The sequence below is a fragment of the Microcaecilia unicolor genome, chromosome 2 (genome assembly GCF_901765095.1).
Source record: "Microcaecilia unicolor chromosome 2, aMicUni1.1, whole genome shotgun sequence".
Taxonomy (NCBI): domain Eukaryota; kingdom Metazoa; phylum Chordata; class Amphibia; order Gymnophiona; family Siphonopidae; genus Microcaecilia; species Microcaecilia unicolor.
In genome coordinates this window covers 363,229,289-363,249,160 of record NC_044032.1, presented here as the reverse complement: position 1 = coordinate 363,249,160, position 19,872 = coordinate 363,229,289, and the positions used below count along the sequence as shown (strand labels likewise).

At 41.4% G+C, this 19,872-nt stretch overlaps 1 protein-coding gene across 1 annotated transcript in view; it reads right to left on the bottom strand.

The window, feature by feature from the left end:
- The window catches only part of SRP72 (signal recognition particle 72), a 95,296-nt gene extending 79,416 nt beyond the window's left edge, over window positions 1-15,880 (bottom strand). Inside the window, exons 1-3 of the mRNA XM_030194510.1 lie at window positions 15,679-15,880; window positions 2,735-2,855; window positions 130-253 (exon numbers count right to left, since the gene is read on the bottom strand). Coding sequence (XP_030050370.1) covers window positions 130-253; window positions 2,735-2,855; window positions 15,679-15,799 — 366 coding nt within the window. The 5' untranslated portion in view covers window positions 15,800-15,880. The remainder of the gene's footprint in view (window positions 1-129; window positions 254-2,734; window positions 2,856-15,678) is intronic.
- Window positions 15,881-19,872: the final 3,992 nt, after the last annotated feature.

Below are 19,872 nucleotides of genomic sequence, written 5' to 3'. Positions count from 1 at the left end.
AACATCAATGCATTGGGCACATCCCAGTGTGTCTGAGGCTGTTACTAGAATTTAAAAATAAAAAGCTTACACAAATAAAAGCTCAGAAAAAAAAATGATGCAAACGAGAATCCTGCAAACTCTAGTTACCACTTGTCCATAAAGCTCCTTCAGCTTGTCAGTCTGCTTGCTGGCACTCTCGATCGTCTTCTGTGCATTTTCAATCCTATTCAGCCTATACTCACAATATGCCTTCTCAAAGGCAATCACGTCACTGCAGAGACAGAGAGTCAGAGTTTTATGCCTGTGAAATAATAGTACACTGGTATTTTAACTACTTGCTGGGTTTACAGTGCTGTTGAAATGGTGTAGCTAAGCTGCCCCGTGCACATACAGTAGTACTAGATGATATCTCATGGCATCCAGAGTTACAAACCTAATGCAACACTCAGGGAGAGAGGACAGAGCTTTCAGACAAAGGAAAAGAATACAGTGAAGACAAAGGAAAAGAATACAGTGAAGAATACTTTATGGTGGCAAATGACTGAAATCCATGGGAACAAAAACAAAATTAAAAAAAGCACACAATTGCCTTCAAGACTGGGCTAATGGTGTTAAGGTACAGAGGTCCGGATCCAAGATGGCTGCATGTACCTGAAGGGCAGCAGACTTCACTTTTTTTCCTTTTGTTTCAGAAGCTTAAGCGTTGGGGAAAGGCAGTTGCTCAAGCCTTCCAACCGCCTAACTCATTATAGGCCCGATGGACCGCCATTTGCGAAGTCAAGTGCTGGAGCAAAGGTTGGGTGCGGTCCCAGTGGAGGAGCTGGCTCTAAGAGGGGGAATGGTGGTGTCTCAAGAGTTAGAGACGTCTTTGAGCCCGGACGGAAGAGCTCCTCCCCCGCAGCCACGAGGATCGAGTTCTCCCCTTCTAAAGCCAGTGGTACCTTTAGCGGGAGATTTGCAGGGCACTGCCGTGAGTGAGGCTCATTTACTCCAAGGGGAGACTGGAGGAGAGAAGTTGGAAGCGATTCCTCGAGTGAACAACATTGCAGCGTCTAAATCGGGGGACCTAAGAATGCCTCAAATTGGACTGATAAGTGAGTCTTTTGATTCTGTGGGTGTCCTGAATTTCTCCAAAAGAAGCATTTGGAGGTAACGTTAGACTCCTTATGGCATTTAACCACAGACCTAGGTAAGACTCTCTTTTCACAAACTTGTGTTCTTACACAGAAGCTCTCTAAAGTAGAGATGAGAGTAGAAAAATCTGAAACAGACGTGAAGGAGTTACTCTCAAGTAAATCAAATTGATAAAGAACTTTCTACTGTTCAACATTTACAGACCTCATTGGTCAAAGATTTAACTAACTTAAGAACTAAATGTGAGACTTTTGAAAATAGTCCTTTATGTTGAATATTTTTCCCTTGTTTTGGCATAGTTTGCAGCTGGATGTGTTACAGGGAAATGTGCCCTTTTCTTTTTCTGTCTGTGTTGGGAGTTTACTTCTGATCAGCTTGTGTTTTAAGTTTGGTGGCTGTCGGAAGGCCAGCACTGGTGGGGATGGGAATATCTCTTTCAGTAACTCATCTTCCTGGAGTAGCGGCTGTAGGTCTCTTATGATTTTCCTCAGTTTCTCCAGCTCTGGGTTGTATGTCACTACAAAGGGAATTCTGTCTGTGGCTTTTTTTTCTTTGTACTGTAGCAGGACATAAAGGACTATTTTACTTGCTCATCTTCCAATGTGGTATATATCATTCAGTGTAAAAAATGTAACGAAGGATGCTATATTGGAGAAACAGGCCAGATGCTTAAGACAAGATTCAATCTGCACAGACATCACATGAAAATAGCAGGTGCCAGTCAAGCCCCCACCCCTGTGGACCAACACTTTACAAGACCAGATCACTGCACCAGTGATTTCACAGTACGAATACTGAAAGGTAATTTTAACAACATAGAACATAAGACCTTTGAAATAAGAATGATTGAATATTTTGACACCCAACAAACAGGACTTAATAATGATCTGGGTTTTCTAACCCATTATAAACCACAAAGCTGTATTTCTCTGTTTATTACCCTCCTCTCACCTACCAACACCCATCCTGTTAGAATATCAATGAAATGCTTTGATGTCCCCATGCATACCCCCACCCTCCCACTCTGTCAGACTGTCAAAGTAATGCTTTGATGTCCCCATGCATACCCCCACCCTCCCACTCTGTCAGACTGTCAAAGTAATGCTTTGATATTTCTCTTATATATACTATTTGCTACCACATTTGCTTATTTCTGATCTGACGAAGAAGGGCAACCTTCGAAAGCTAATTAAGAAATGTATTAAGTTATGTCCAATAAAAAAGGTATCATCTTATTTTCTTTTCCATGTTTTATTTTGTTTGATTTCTATTGATAACCTTTAAGAGTGGACTAACACGGCTACCACACCTCTCTACTTATTTTCCAAAGAAAAGCGAAATAGGTAAGAGATAAAGTTTCTAAATATTTGTCATAACACAGAAGACATTGTGAAAGCCTCCAAGAACTATGTCCTTTTGCTCACCAATCACCCATTCAAACCCTGCAGCTCGGCCTAGTTGGTAGGCATAAGCCTGCAGCTCTTTTGATAAATACTTATTAACACATGCTTGTGAATTACTGTCTAAGAGATAGGAGAATTTCACGACCAGAAACACAACAGGGATTATCAGATCCTCCCTTCACCTGTATCACCTCTTTCATCAAGGTATATATTACCTGGTTAGCACTTTGGTGTGGCTGTGAATAACATTGAGCGCTTCCTTGAAGCTTCCAGTCTGGATAAGACACACCACTTTACAATGCAGTGCTGTCACATCATCCTTGGTGACTTGCAGTACTAGAGAACAACAAAACATTTACACAAACTACTTTATAATTTATTTTTCAGTATTAATTTCAAAACCAATAAGCACAAGAATCCTCCAAATTCTATCAATATAAAATTTTTGTTTTAATTAAAACTGAAGATCAACCACCAAGGTGCAGGAACAAGGAACACTATGGACATAGAGGGATAAGAAGGGACGTAGAGTAGACAAGAAGACACTTCCAAGGAAACGAGGGAAACATACACAGTGTTTATTCACAAAAGACCACTAAACAGCTCGAAATGGCACTGTGTTTCAGCAAGAATGCCTGCCTCAGGAGTCTTCTGAGTACAAATTCATCAAGCAGCATGACAATGGATCTGCCAAGTAGGAACAGTCATATTTATGAGTACAGATTGATTGCATTCATCCCCCTGATTGGACTCGGTTTTGCTTAAATCATTTGTATTTATGGTCTTATTCATCCCTCTGACTGGTAATGCTTCTGTTATATTTGTACACTTGAAATGTTGATAAGTTTAATGATCTTTTGTTGTTGTACATGTTTTTCATTAATCTTTCATGAATGTCCATTATACCCTTCTTAGCTGTTACATACACACATTTCAAGCACTTTTTAATTGTGCTTTGATCATTCATGTCTTTATTATTGTGTATGTTTTTATTATTTTTTTCATTGTATATATATTTACAATTGTATATATTGTTTACAGACTCCTGAAGCAGGTGCTCCACACTAAAACACAGTTCAGTGTCGAGTCCGTAAGGTGTATTTGACAGCTATAGTTAAGAACAAAAACACTGAACAAAGGGAAGGCATGCTTGAATGTAACTCACATTGTGTTAAAGGCATGAGCTAAATATAAGCAAGTTTTACCAATCAAATACAGATATATATATGTGGATGGAGGAGAACTGGCTTATACAGCATTGTTCAAAGTCTTTTGAACATTCAGCTAACTCCTTCCTAAAATTATCTAGAGGAAATTAAAGTGCTATGAGAAAGGGGGCATGGTGCTGTTCTGCATTAGAAACCAGCTAAAAGATAGGAAATTCAGAGGAGGATTGAATAGTAAGTTTGCTATATGGAAAAAAGTAAATAGAATGTCCCAAGGGTATGTGCTGGGGCCAGTGAAATTTAAGAAATTCATTAATTACTTGAAAAGGGAGCAAAGAGACTGGCATATAGGAGAGTCAGCCACAAAACGTGGAGGAATGCTCAATCCCTACGACCGTAGTACACACAGACCAAGAGTAGGGTGGGTAGGCCCTTCCAAAGGACACGAGGGAGACACGATTCTTGTACGTGATATTTTATTAAAATACACCAGAAGACTCGACACAATAGCTGTGCTCTGACACATAGGCGCCTATGATGTACGCTAATGTATATTGTTCATTCAATCCTGCACAAGCGGAAGGATGGTGTTACAAAGCAACAATATACAAAGTAAAGAAATGAATCAATTTTCAAGGTAAACACAGAAAATTACCCTATGGACTATGCCCACCTTGACTCATGCTCAAAAGAGAGAATATAAAATTAATAAATGATAAATTATTGGTACAAAATGCTGGGTTCCGTACTAGAAGTTACCATTCAGCACAGATATCTTAATGTTAAGAACATAAGAACTGCCATACTAGGTCAGACCAAAGGTGCATACAGCAGTATCCTAATTCCAGTGGCCAGTCCAGGTTGTAAGCACGTAGCAGAATCCTAAGAAATAGCAACATTTCATGACATCTACCCCAAGGAATCAGAAATGTCTTTCTCTGGGTCTACCTTAATAATGGTTTATGGACTTTACCTACTACTACTACTACTATTTATCATTTCTATACCTCCAGGAAATTACTAATTATCTAAACCTTTTTTTGTTTTTTAAACCAGCGATGCTAACTGCTTTTACCGTATCCTACTACTACTACTACTTATCACTTCTATAGTGCTACAAGGCATACGCAGCGCTGTACACCATACATGAAAAGACAGTCCCTGCTCAAAGAGCTCACAATCTAAATAGGACAGGCAAACAGACAGAACAACTAAGAGGTAAGGGAATTAAAGAGGTGGGGATAAAAGGGTACAGGGCAAGTGAGTAGTGGTTAGGAGTCAAAAGCAGCGTTAAAGAGGTGGGCTTTTAGCATGGATTTGAAAACGGCCAGAACTCCTCTGGCAATGAGTTCCACAGTATTTTTCCAATTTTAAATATTACTATGCAACTTTATGGTTCGGTCCCCTAGTCATTGTACTTTTTAAAAAGGAGAAACAACTGATTCATGTTTCCCATTCCACTGCACTCAGTATTTTATAGACCTCTACATCTCCCCTCAATCGTTTCTTCTCCAAGCTGAAGAGCCCCAATCTCTTTAGCCTTTCCTCATATCAATGTCTTTTCATTCCCTTAATCACTTTTTGTTACCCTTTTTTGTGCTTTTTCCAGTTCCACAATATCTTTGAGATGCTACAACCAGAACTGAACAAAATAAAAGATGTGGTCTCACCATGGAGCGATATAGAGGCATTATAATCATGTTTTACTCTATACTCCTTTCCTAATAAAATAAATCATTACAAAACACCTTCCATATGATTTCCTATACAAGAAAAAATATTCAACTGTTTTAGAATACTGATACCTAAGATGAGATTATGCTATTCCTAATATTAAATTGGTGAGTAAATTATAGCACAAACCTTTGGCAAATGTTTCATCTAGACCATTGTCCAATTTCAGGTCTCAAGGGCTATGAACCAGTCGAGGTTTTAGGGAACTGAGTTTGATTCCCACTTCAGGCACAGGCAGCTCCTTGTGACTCTGGGCAAGTCACTTAACCCTCCATTGCCCCATGTAAGCCGCATTGAGCCTGCCATGAGTGGGAAAGCGCAGGGTACAAGTGTAACAAAAATAAAATAGATACTATTGGAGATTCTACATGGAATGTTGCTACTATTGAGATTCTACATGGAATGTTGCTATTCCACTAGCAACATTCCATGTCAAAGGCTGCGCAGGCTTCTGTTTCTGTGAGTCTGACGTTCACAGAAGCAGAAGCCTGCGCGGCCACATTGGTGATCTGCAAGGGCCGACTTCTACATGGAATGTTGCTAGTGGAATAGCAACATTCCATTTAGAATCTCAAATAGTAGCAACAGTGGAGGAGTGGCCTAGTGGTTAGGGTGGTGGACTTTGGTCCTGAGGAACTGAGTTTGATTCCCACTTCAGGCACAGGCAGCTCCTTGTGATAAGTACATAAGTACATAAGTAATGCCATACTGGGAAAAGACCAAGGGTCCATCGAGCCCAGCATCCTGTCCACGACAGCGGCCAATCCAGGCCAAGGGCACCTGGCAAGCTTCCCAAACGTACAAACATTCTATACATGTTATTCCTGGAATTTTGGATTTTTCCAAGTCCGTTTAGTAGCGGTTTATGGACTTGTCCTTTAGGAATCCGTCCAACCCCTTTTTAAACTCTGCTAAGCTAACCGCCTTCACCACTTTCTCCGGCAACGAATTCCAGAGTTTAATTACACGTTGGGTGAAGAAACATTTTCTCCGATTTGTTTTAAATTTACTATACTGTAGTTTCATCGCATGCCCCCTAGTCCTAGTATTTTTGGAAAGCGTGAACAGACGCTGGGCAAGTCACTTAACCCTCCATTGCCCCATGTAAGCCGCATTAAGCCTGCCATGAGTGGGAAAGCGCAGGGTACAAGTGTAACAAAAATAAAATAGATACTATTGGAGATTCTACATGGAATGTTGCTACTATTGGAGATTCTACATGGAATGTTGCTACTATTGAGATTCTACATGGAATGTTGCTATTCCACTAGCAACATTCCATGTCGAAGGCCGCATTGAGCCTGCCATGAGTAGGAAAGTGCGGGGTACAAATGTAACAAAAAAAAACAAAAAAAAATATGCATGAAGTCTATTTGCCTCCATTGTATTCAAATAGATCTCGTGCATATTCATTTGTGAAAATCCTGAAAACCTGACTGAATGAGGGCAAAGGTTGGTAACCCCTGATCTAGATATTATTTTCCCACCTCCTCTGCAACTGAAGCAGAGACATGCAAAACACCCACTGAGCCCCGAAAGATAAGGTATGACATTTAGATCTCATTTCTTTTGCCAAAGTAGCCCATGTTTCTTGGGAGCAATATAGCAACACACATTTTAACAAATTTATTTGAGAAACACTCTCAGCATGTGACCAGAACCACTGAACCTAATTTCCTGGATTATTTGGAACATTATGGTTAGAAATTAGAAGAAGAGAAGAGTGGAGTGTTGAATGTGAACTAAAAATTAGATCTTGTAAGTTCACTGACAAGAGTAAATACAAAAGAAGAAGCCAATAAAAACTGTCAGTTAAAAAGAAATATTCTACACACTGTCATGTTCCACAGTCAACAGCTAAACTATATCCATGTATAACTGGACAAAGTGGGTGGACCAGTTGGTGTTTGACTGCAGTCATCTACTATAAGACATGGTAAATATTAGAACTGATAGGGTCATGGGAAGTGAGCTGTCACATTCAAAAAAGAAAGTGAATACAGAGTCTGAAGTGACTGTCGGAAGCAGTTAATATGCTTGTCTACATGTAAATAGGCTCTTAGGTCCTTATACTTTCCAGTAACAAAAAATATGAACATAATAAGCTTTGCTATCTTAGCCCCCCAATAAAACATGGCATGAATAACACATACTAACCTAAGTCATATATATCACATAATAAGAGAAGGGGTAGGGGAAAGGAAAAGTAGTTCACAGTTTGAAGAGTTATGTGAAAGGTTCAGTGATTTTAGTTCTGCCTTTTAACCCAGTCTTAGAAGAACACCAAACTGATTTGTTTTTCAGAATAGCTATAATAAGTATACACAAGATGAATTTGTATACACTGGAGACCAAAAGTATGCAAATTAGCATTACTTTTTTTTATCACAGAAACTTACAAAATGGCAGATAAATACCATTGGGCATATTTTCAAAGCACTTTGGGAGGCTAAGTTCCATAGGTTTCTATAGAACTTTGGGAGGCTAAGTTCCATAGGTTTCTATAGAACTTTGGGAGGCTAAGTGCTTTGAAAATAAGCCTCCATATGGCCTATCCTCTGCCCACTCATACCAGCTACTAACCACTATCACCCCTTCCTCTCCCTTAGATCTTTTGTGCTCGTCCCATTCTTTCTTGAATTCATACAGTCCTCGTCTCCACCACCTCCACTGGGAAGCTGTTCAAAGCATCCACCACTCTTTTATATAAAGAAATATTGTCTTAGATTACTCCTGGGTCTATCATCATCATTTTATGCTCCCTTGTTGAAGAGGGTTTTTTTTTTCCAATTCAAAGAGACATAGCTCCTGCCATAGAGATAAATAGCTCATCATACCTCCCCTCACCCGTTCTCTCTTCCAAAGTATAGACACTAAGATCTTTAAGTCTGTCCCCATACACTTAATGAAGACACTGACAAGTTTAGTAATCACCCTTTGGACCAACTCCTTCTTGTTTACATTTTTTTTGAAGATGCAGTCCCTAGAACTATACACTGTAAGATAAGGTTTCACCAGATGCTAATACAGAAGCACTAACACTATCATAAAAACAAGAGTGATTTTGAGATAAGGTTATAAAACGCTGGGGTTGTGGGGAAATTTCATTGCAGTAGGTCATTAAGCCACGGCTCTAGACTGAACACATCTTTTTCATCGACATATTATTACTCAAAAAACCTCTATTATCTTTTATTGACTATTTTTATATGGTTTATCGCATTTATTGCCCAACAAACATCTTTGGTTCATACTGGTTTCAGGGAACACAGTATAAAGCTCTCACCAGACGAAGCTCACACAGAACAACTTTATTCGGGGGGGGGGGGGGTAATGGTTATCACAATCTGGACAAATTCTGTTTTTTGGTAAAACCAACATTGCTATTCAAACTTGCCACCAGACTGTGCCCCACCTCCATCCCATTCTACGTCGTCTCACTACAGCGTCTCGGCTCTAACCAAGGAGATGGTATGAGCCTATCTAGCCAATTACATGGGCAGAAGCCAGTAAGCAGACCTTGCTGGCAGTAGGTGGAGATTGTTATTGTTTTGGGTGAGTGAAAATGGTGATAAACGCTACTGAAAGTAGCAAAAGATTATTAGAAATAAGAGACTGCCTATGCGTGGTCCATCTGTAAAATATCAAAAGCTGTTCCAGTGGGATAGAGAGTGACTTAAAAGGTGGAGGACAAAAGATTTTTTTTTAACTTGACAGCTTTTTAATTTATTTGAAAGCTTCCCATATGTAGATATAAATATCATTAAATAAAAATTGAATAAGATCATTGGGGAGGGTAAATTCCCATCATACTCTAATAAGGCATTTATTACGTTAATTCATAAACCAGACCGCCCGGAGGATCAGGCTAATTCTTATAGACCTATCTCCTTAATTAATGTTGATCTCAAGATCCTAGCCAAAATCATAGCGAATCGACTATCAAACATTCTGCCCAGATTGGTTGGGGAGGAGCAGGTGGGCTTCGTCAAAACCAGACAACCGGCTAGTAATGTTCGTCGATTATTACTGGCTATGGTATCAAGCCAACAACACCAAATTCCAACCTGTATGTATTCCCTCGACGCTGAAAAAGCATTTGATAAGATCAAATGGGAATACATATTTACTGTGTTGACGGATATGGGGTTTGGTGGGTGGACTTTTGGGGCCATAAGAGCCCTGTATTTAGACCCGGAAGCAGAAGTGCTAATTAACGGAGTACAGTCCCAATCTTTTCACATAAAAAAAGGTACTAGACAGGGATGCCCCCTCTCATCATCACTTTTTACACTGGCTATGGAACCCCTGTTGAGGGCCATTAAACACTCAGGGGAGATCCCAGGGGTTCGAGTGGGGGGAGAAACAATTAAGGCCTTGTCCTTTGCAGACGATCTCATGATCATTACCACACAGCCGCAGACTACTCTGGGAAAGTTGCTGGATATGATTCAAGAATTTGGGAGAATGTCAGGTTTTATCTTAAATGTGCATAAATCTATAGGCCTTAGGGTTTTCCCTACAACTGAGGGCGCACAGGAATTGGGCACTCCTTTATCTTGGGCGGAGAATAGAATTAAATACCTTGGCACGTATATAACTCAGGATATGACAAGATCATACCATGAGAATGTAACTCCTTTGATGGAGATGACTTGTCAAAGGTTGAAGTTGTGGACAGATTACCCCCTGTCTCTATTAGGAAGAATAGCGCTGTACAATATCCTGCTGGTGCTGAAGTGGATTTACATCTTCCAGACGCTGCCACTCTTCCTCAGGCCTGAAGACGAGAAGAAACTGAATAAACACCTACAATGTTTCTTGTGGAGAAAAAGCGGGCTCGACTCTCCATTAAGTCCCTGTGTGTCCTTGTGGAGCATGGAGGGCTGGGATTGTTGAGCATTCGTTACCTTACTATAGCCAGTAGCATGAGGCATATTTCAGACTGGTTTCGATCAACTTCAGTATTCTCTGCTACTCAAATAGAGACGATTCTCACCTGGGACACTCATTTTAGTTGCCTGCTCCATGTGGGAGGGGGCCCATTACCACCCATATTGACTGATTCGCATATCCTCCCCACGGCAAAAGCAACCTGGAGGTGGATCTGCCGTCACCATCAGTTTTCAGCAAGAACGACTCCATTTATGGCAATTTGTGGTAATCCTAACTTCCCTCCAGGAAATATTTATCCTGCTTTTGCCAGATGGCAGAGGAATGGGCTAATCTATTTAGTCCATGTACTAACAGAGGAGGGTCAGATGCGGCCGTTTGAGGAGTTACAAAACCAATTCAGGCTACTACCCTTGGATCGTTTCCATTATTACCAACTGAGACACTATGTCCATAGCATCCCATGGACAACACTAACAGAAGATGTACAGGAAGAGCTATCCTCCGCCTTTTCTTTGCAATCACAAACAAAGGTGCCAAAGCGGATGCACCACAGACATATTAGAGACTCAGTACAGGAGCCCAACTATACAGCACTGGCAGCGTCTTGGAGTGAGGAGCTGGCAGTGTCAGTGTCAAGGCCAATTCTTCAAGACTTTGTTCGCAGTATTCAGAGTTCCTCAAAATTGGTGTTGTATCAAGAGATGGATTATAAGTTTGTAATGAGGATACATATGTCACCTCGAAGGGCATTCCATGCAGGAGTGTCCCCGGACGGTGCGTGCCCTAAGTGTCTAGCCCAGGGCACCACTCTGGGCCATATGTTTTGGTCCTGTCCCAAGATAACAGCCTTCTGGACTAATTTATTAAAGTGTACCGACTACAGCGGGGGAACTAAGATGGCCGCCTGACCGGTTTGGTGGGAAGACGCTCTGATCGGTTTTGAGCTACAAATTATTTCCTCAAAATGCCACACTCTAAAAGAAAGGGAACGCTGAGATCGGTTCCTCTACCTACTTCAGCGTCCTCGCCGCTACAGCCGACATTGGAGCGATTCTACCCCGGCGTCTCCAGGAACTTGCAGGGAGAGGACCCCATAGCGGGGATTCCGGGAGAAGCGGCGTCCCCACTGGGAGAAGAAACCTCCCTGTCTCCACCATCTTTCTCAACTGCACCTCCGTGTCCAGCGTCAAGAGCGGCCCTGGAGGGAAACCCCACTGACTCCGGAAGTGTGTCGGTAGGGGAGACCAGAGAGGATCCAGGCACGCAACAGGTGACGCAGCCTGCTGAGGGAGCTGGAACTCCTTCAGCAAAGAAAACGGAGGTGACTCTGGAAACGGTATGGGGGATGTTAATCCGGATTGATTCTACACTTCAGAAGACCTCAGGTGATGTAGGAAATCTTGGCACAAAATTGGAAGGTTTAAAACTAACTGTAGAATCTGTGAAAGCAGATTTCTCAAACCAAGTAGCAACTCTTCAAAAAGAAATGGAATCAATTAAAGATTTCAAAGCTGTAGTCGTCAAAGATAATATAGATATAAGAAGGAGAGTGGAACAGATTGAAAACTATAATAGACGCCTTAATCTCCGTTTCCTAAGTTTTCCTATTTTAACTGGGGTAACTCCGATGGACACACTTCGAAGATATTTGAATGAAATATTAAGAATTCCTCTTGAGGCCATACCCCCGGTTAATAAACTTTACTTTATTCCTAGACCTAGAGGAGAATTAAAAGGTGCAGGAAAAAAAGATATTCCTGACTTACAGAATATATCTGAGATTTTGGAACAATCTACCGACACAATAATTGACAGAGCTACATTGATTGTATCACTGGTTTTTGAGCAAGACTATAATACCATCTTAAGACTATATTTTCGAAATACGAAGGCCCAATTTTGTGGCTCTAAAGTCTGGATTTATCCAGATGTAACTAAACAAACTCAACAAAAAAGGAAAGCGTTTCTTGCTCTGAAACAAAAGACAATTGATATTGGGGGTTCTTTCTTTTTGGCGTATCCTTGTAAATGTATAGTTAAGCTGGGTCAAACAAAATATACATATTTTTTACTGGAACATCTAAAATCGTTTCTGGAACTGAAACAACTGAGATAATGTATAAATAGACTTGGAGTATAGGCAGCCTTGTTTGTTTTACTTATTCCTAATAACTTCTTTAAATTCTTTTCTCCCTCTCAAGATAATGGGGTCTAAGAAAGGCTAAATTATTATATTTGTATACTGAATTTTTCTTCATTAATAGACGCCTCAAATAATTGATTACATTGTAATAATTTTGAAGATATGGTTATGCTTATGTATAAATTTTCTTGCCTGTATTTCTGACACAAGGGTATCCTTGTTAATTACATTTAAAATAATAAAGACAATATATAAAAAAAAAAAAAAAGTGTACCTCGACATTGTGGCACACTTCATGGAAACGCACTCCCCTTCTATTGTTTGGAAAACCATTACTGACCACCCCCATACCAGCAGGGTACAAAGGATTTGTACGCAGAGCAACAACAACAGCTAAAGCAGTCATATTGAAAGAATGGATCTCCTCCAAAAGCCCTACAATCCAACAATGGCGCAGTAAAATGATCGACTATATGAAGTTTGAGTGGAAAGTGGAAAGGTCTGATTCAAAGTTTTCAGAATCTGCCTTCTTTCGTGTTTGGACACCCTTTTGGCAAAACGCTCACGCCAGCTGGGAAAGGACACCTTATGAACATGTGAACCCCTGTGAGAGACTTAGAGGCATATTTTCAAAGCACTTAGCCTCCCAAAGTTCCATAGAAACCTATGGAACTTAGCCTCCCAAAGTGCTTTGAAAATAAGCCTGATAGTGTATATGTTTGCTAACATGTATCTTACTATTAAGGGAAGGAGGGAGGGAGAAAATGTGAGCAAAATTCTTTGCATTTGGCAGAGCTGGTAGATATGTGAGAGTTTAAAGTATTCCCAACATAAGTTGCACTAGTTGTTGTAATAAGTTCAAATTCTGTATACTACTTTGTTTCTATATTTACTTTGCTGTAATTGACTATATGACTCACAATAAACAGAAACTGAAATTTAAAAAAATAAAAATTGAATAAAACAGCTTTAAAAATTATTGTAGCTGGCAGAAACAGCAGTTATAAATGCTGTATTATGTGCTCATTTTTCTACACTGTTCTATACAATACAGATGGCCAAATTTCAGTGAGGATATCCTATTTCATGATGGGTTCAACTTAACTGTTGTTGTAATCTGCCTTGGGAAACCTGGTGTTACAAAGATGGAATATATTGAAATTAAATGGAAGTAAAATTAAACTCTCCTTTCATTGGGGCACATGGAATCACATCTTCACTTCATTTGTTTTGTAGAAGTTTACATTTTAGATACACAAATGGATTATTCTGTTTTCAGCATGTTTCAGGGACAAGTGGTTTTATAAGTCAAAATAATCCTATATAATAATTTGTTCCTCAAGGTTCTCTGGCTGGCTGGCTTCGTAACATCCTGATGTCAGCTAGCCTCCAGCGTTCCATTCCCTCTCACTATCCAACCCTCAAAATGATGTCAGAGGAGGGCAGGACACTGACAGGGAAGGGAACGCTGGAGGCAACCTGATGTCAGGGATAGCCTTGAGCGCCCGTTTCATTTTTTCCAGAAACAGGCTTTTTACCTCACTAATAATAAATGTTTTGTTTCATGCAGATCTCTTTTGTGTAAACGTAACTAAATGGGAAATAAGCCCCTAATGCAGTCCATTGGTTTTCTTATAATTTTGTTCTTGTGATGACTTACATTATGCCAAAACTGAAAACAAGCTACCTGGACAATAATAAAAGGAGCTCATTGTGAGAACTATCCACCCTAAAAGCTGTTTTGTGGCTGTACATAAAAAACTGTGATATTGAATAAATAACTATATGTTTTTGTTCCTAGTCACGCATCCAAAGGTTATATAGTCCTTTCAAGAAAGCCAGTTAATCGTTTAACTTATTAGTGGAACATAACCACAGAGGCATGGTATGGTCACATTTTCAATAATACTAGAGCTCAGCTAAGGAACAGGTTATTTTGAGTCAGTCTGCACTGGACCAAACTTGCTTTACATGTGCTATCATCATCCAGCTGGATAGGTGGTGTAAATGGGTTTTTTTTTTTACATTTATATCCCACATTATCCCAAGCAAACTCAAGTTGGGCATTTTCAGTTATTTAAACATTATCACATACACACAACAAAACAGGCATCCATACACACACTGCAAAAATAAACAACTTCTACAGAGTACATCCAAAACTTTAATTTTTATTGGTTTTCTCATTTTCATCTTCCAAAATTCTAGGCGGCAGATGTACAGATCATTAGGACCCAAAGCAATCCAAAACAAGTAGTCGTAATCAGAAACAACACAGTTTATACCTAATTGTTCAACCTCCCTTAGAATTCACCCTTGGGTTTAAAAAGCAAACCCATGTGAGTGTAAGGCCTGGATAAACTAAAACAAAGTTTAAAACAAATGCCCTTAATATGTTATACTTGGTAACAAAAATTAAACAGCGATGGAATATTTACATAGCAATATACCACTACACCCCACAAAGCAAAAAGGTGCAAGTTCTCACATGCCATCTTTTTCTTTGTAGACACGGGGGGGGGGGGGGATTAAATACTCCCAGGTTTCAACCTAATCAAATGTTTTAAAGTTGTACTTATAAATAGTCTTACTGTTAAGCACCCGATTCTCATAACACGATGTCTGTTTTGGTGGCCCTTTACTAGATGAAAGCATCTCTGCACGAAAAGAGGGAGTCCCTACAACCAGCCCCTCCGAATGGCACAATGATTTACAATTTATAACTAATTACTATTCTAACCGATTAAACCAACATCTCCTCTATAAATCCGTATGCTGCACAAGCCGGTATATTTGAAAATACAAGTGAAGTGAAATCAAATACAAATGCTACCAACAATAAAGAACGACAATGTGGATAGAGCAGCTCATAGGTTAATTTGCTTTGAACAGGAGGGAGAGGGAAAGGGAGGCTAACCTAATTGGCTTCAGCCTTTTGACATTATGCCATCTCCTGTTCTCTTAATCTAGCCTAGAGTACTGCGCCCAACCAGATTCTACCACGTAACTCTGCCGCCTCGCAAAGCATCATCATCGCGCTGCCAACCTCTTCAGGTGGCTCCCGTGGGCACTGATAGAATGATAAACGCAAAATTCGTTAGCACAGTAAATATAAGGCAAAGGAAAAAAAAACATACAGATGATATACAACGCCAGCATCTAGAAACTCCACAACCGATCAGACACCCTGCTCCCTATAGCCTGTCTCTCCAAGACTCACTCCTGTTGATCGACTTCAGAGCCCGCGTGAAGTCTCCGTTCTGCCCCGCGCGGTTCACGTCGTTCCAAAGTGTCGCCACGGATCCTCCTCCACCGCCACTACTGCTGCTTCCGCTCGCCATACTGCGGGCACTCTCTGCGTCTCCGGCTCCGCTCTTGCTTTCTCCACTTTTGCCTGGGCGCACACTATGTGCGTCACGGCTCTGGTCTTTCCTCTTTCGTTGCCGGTTGTCATGTTCGGGCCGCCGCGCACATTTTGTGCGTCATACCGCACCATGTTTGGCGTGCAACAGCGAAAAGGGGAGGGGGGAGAGAGAACAGAGAAGAGCGATGAGTCTGTACAGTGACATGCTGTTTCTAAATGAACCGAGAAGTTTGCAAGACGATTGTGCTCTCTTTATAGGAGGTAGGGTATCAGTCGTAATGGTTTCGTTATTTTATCATTCCATAGTGGTACGCTTCGGGATCCCCACTGACTACAGTACAGATTACCGTCCATATCTGGCCGCTTGGCGGAGGGGGAACTGGAGGGTGCTGCAGCTGAGGAATCTTAGCCATTGGTCAACGGCGGAGAGATTAGACCAGACAGAATTCCTTTACTGTGTACGTGTACCGAGCTCTTCTTAATGGATTAACAAACAAAAACAGCTGACTGTTTACAAAGTTAATGCTGGCAAGTAACTACAAACAGATCCAGATTTCATAGGGGTAGGGTGATGATGATGAAACGCTTTCACAGGCTCAGAGACTGGTGCAAGCGATGAACATACTGCATTTCTCTCCCGTATGTATTGTTAAATAACACAAGTTGTACAGCAGCTTCAAGCACATTCATTTAACTGTACGGGAGACATGCTCTGTGCCTGGTACAACTGCTCACATCTTTGCACCTTCACATGTAGCTGTCTTGAAACTACAAAACATATTAAACTAGGCAACTCCCAGCACCAATCCAAAACCACTGAATTTTTTTCAACCCCCCCCCCCCCCCCCGCGTAGTCGACTTATCTAACTTTAGCAGAAGCAGAACCAAGCTACAAGAAATATATCTCAAAATAAATGTTTCTAGGCTATGGTAAAGAAGCTAATGGCTTCTGTATAGAGCTTACTTACCCCGCCCAAGCCCACACAGCAGATTTCTATCCACACAGTCCCACTCGTTCCAACACCAGAGCTCCTACCAGATCCAGCTGTTCATGCAACCAAACAGAAGCGTAACTAGGGTAGTTGACACCTGGGGCTGGTAATTTTTTAACACCCCCCTCCAAAATCCAGTACTAGGCATACCGAGAATACAAAACACTCAGAACCTATAGAGCAATTCTACCATACCATAAGCAGTAATTTCTACAAGTCACACAAGGAAAAGGAAAGCATTTTAAACACTACAGTGAGCACTAGAACATCAATTCACCTACTGTAAAACAAAACCAGACAGAATAGTACAGATCGTGGATCCTGCACAGTCAATGCCAACTGAAAGCCATGTGTTTTTCACAAGCACAGATACACCCTTATCCACTATAGAATACGTAATCATAAACTTTCTATTTAGACACAAATTAAACTGAACCCCCAAGCTGCCAGACTCTGTATACAAAGCAACACCACATAAACAGAAAATGTCCCCTAGTACTGTGCAACATATTATTATTATATTTAGCATTTGTATAGCGCTACCAGATGCCCGCACTGCTGAACACCTGACACAGAGAGACAGTCCCTGCTCATTAGAGCTTACAATCTAAAAATACAGACAGACAAGACAAGGGCGAGGGAAGTACTGGGTGAGAAGGAACAAGGGGAGGGCAATTGAGTAGTGGCTAGGAGTCAAAAGCAGTGGTGAAAAGGTGGGTTTTCAGCATAGATTTGAAAACAGGTTGAGATGGAGCTAGACGTACAGGCTCAGGAAGTCTATTCCAGGCATAAGGTGCTACAAGGGAAAAGGAATGAAGTCTGGAGTTAGCAGTGGAGGAGAAGGGGGACGACAAGAGAGATTTGTCCAGTGAGCGGAGTTCACGGGGAGGAATGTAGGGAGAGATGAGAGTGGCGAGGTAATTGGGGGCTGCAGAATGGATGCATTTAAAGGTCAGTAAGAGAAGTTTGAACTGTATGCGGAAGCAGACAGGGAGCCAGTGAAGTGACTTGAGGAGTGGTCTAGTGTGGGTATAACAATTTTAGCGGAAAATAAGTCATGCTGCAGAATTTTGGACAGACTGGAGAGGAGAGAGATGGCTGAGTGTAAGACCAGTGAGAAGCAAATTGCAATAATCCAAGCGAGAGGTGACAAGGGTTTGGATAAGGGTTCTGGTAGTGTATTCAGAAAGGAAGGGGTGAATTTTGCTAATGTTGTAGATAAAATATAAAGACAGCAGATGTAAATTTGAAAAACTAACAAGTACCAATCACCACTTTACAAATTAACAAATAGAAATAAAGCAGTCCCTTTCTCCCATCTGAGCCCCCCAGACCCAGTCCCCTTCTCCCATCTGAGCCTCCCCAACCCACTCCCCACCAGCCTACCAGTTCCGATGACAGACGACCCCTCTTCTCCTGCCATCCGGCACCCGGCCTTAAAAAAAAAAAAATCTGTGAAGTGCCTTGCATCTGCTCTGCTGTAAAAGAAGCAAATCACCTCGTCAGCCCTTTCCTCACTGTGTCCCGCCCTCGCGGAAATAGGAAATTACATCAGAGGGCGGGACACAGTGAGGGAAGGGCCGACGCAACGAGGCAATTTGCTTCTTTTACAGCAGAGCAGATGCAAGGCGCTTCACAGATTTTTTTTAAAGGCCGGGTGGCAGGAGAAGAGGGTCGTCTGTCGATGGAGCTCGTGGTAGGAAAGTGGGGAATGCGGCGCCAGCGGAGCACCCCCCACCTGATGACACTCGGGGCAGACCGCCCCCATCGCCCTGGCCTTGGTACGCCGCCCCCATCGCCCTGGCCTTGGTACGCCACTGCAACCAAAACAGTTGAATGCTGCTAGATATGCTATAATTTACAACTGTAACTGATGCACATAAACCCAGCTGTTATTTCCACTAGGAAAACTGGGTCCCTTTTGAAAGCATAATACAGCAGCCCTTGTGATAGGAATTAGGTTTGGATGCAGGTGAAACTGGAAGGAATGACCTGGTTCTGGGAGGATCCAGGTGGATGCAGCCCTTCTGGTGGGAATTCAATCTGTTTCCAGGCAAACCCAGCCCTCCGCATTGGAGTTGGAGCCATGCAAAAGATGATCCAGCAATCCTAGATAGACGTCCACTTGGATACTTTATTCATTTCCCGCCCGAGGCAAAACGAGAAGAAGTGACTTAGCTATTATTTATAAATCATTCCTCAAGGTAAAAACTATTACTGAATTTCAATCCCCTAACCTAGAAATTGTCTGCTCTATAAAAGACAATTCCCTATCCAACTCTATCTGCCTCCTATTACTATATTGTCCTCCCAGTAGCTGGAACCTGGCTGAGGCCAAACTTTCAGAATTTATATCCAACATATGTGTCAATAACAACAATATCATTATGATTGGAGATATCAACTTACATCTTGAAAATGCTGCTAATCTACATACTAAACAATTCCTTGATTTCCTTCATGTCTGGTAATTCTCACTCTTTAATGGAATGTCCTCCCACATCAAAGGACATCAGCTAGATTTATTAGCAACCAAATTTACAGACCCTATTAACTTTCACATATCTGAACCACAATGGTTCCCAATACCTTAGTCAGATTATAACAGCCTTTCTTTCAAGCTTACTGTCACAAACGTTTCCTTGTCTGTGCTCACCTCGCCCTCTGGTGGCCGGAACCGGTGGCTGCTATGAACTGTCACCTGTTCCAGACTTCAGCCCAATCTGGCCCGGATCTTCCAGGCTGCCAGACTTGCTTCTCTTGTTTGTGCCTGAACAGCACCCGTAGCTGCCTTGTGATTCCTGCAGCTGAACTTTAGCAGCTGATGGGCTTTATTAATCACCTGGAAACTTCTGTTTGCCTTTGCATCGTCTAAGGTCCCAGGTTTGTTGGTGCTTTGTTGCACTTCTGCCTAGTCTGGTTTCTTGTATAGTCCCTTGTCTGATTCTAGTTAGTCTGTGTGTAGTTTAGCTTAGATTTATTGTTTCTGGTCTGTCTTCCTGGTCTAGTTTCTGTTTGTCTCTGTCTCTTTCTTAGTGGCTGCTTGTCAGCTTTCAGT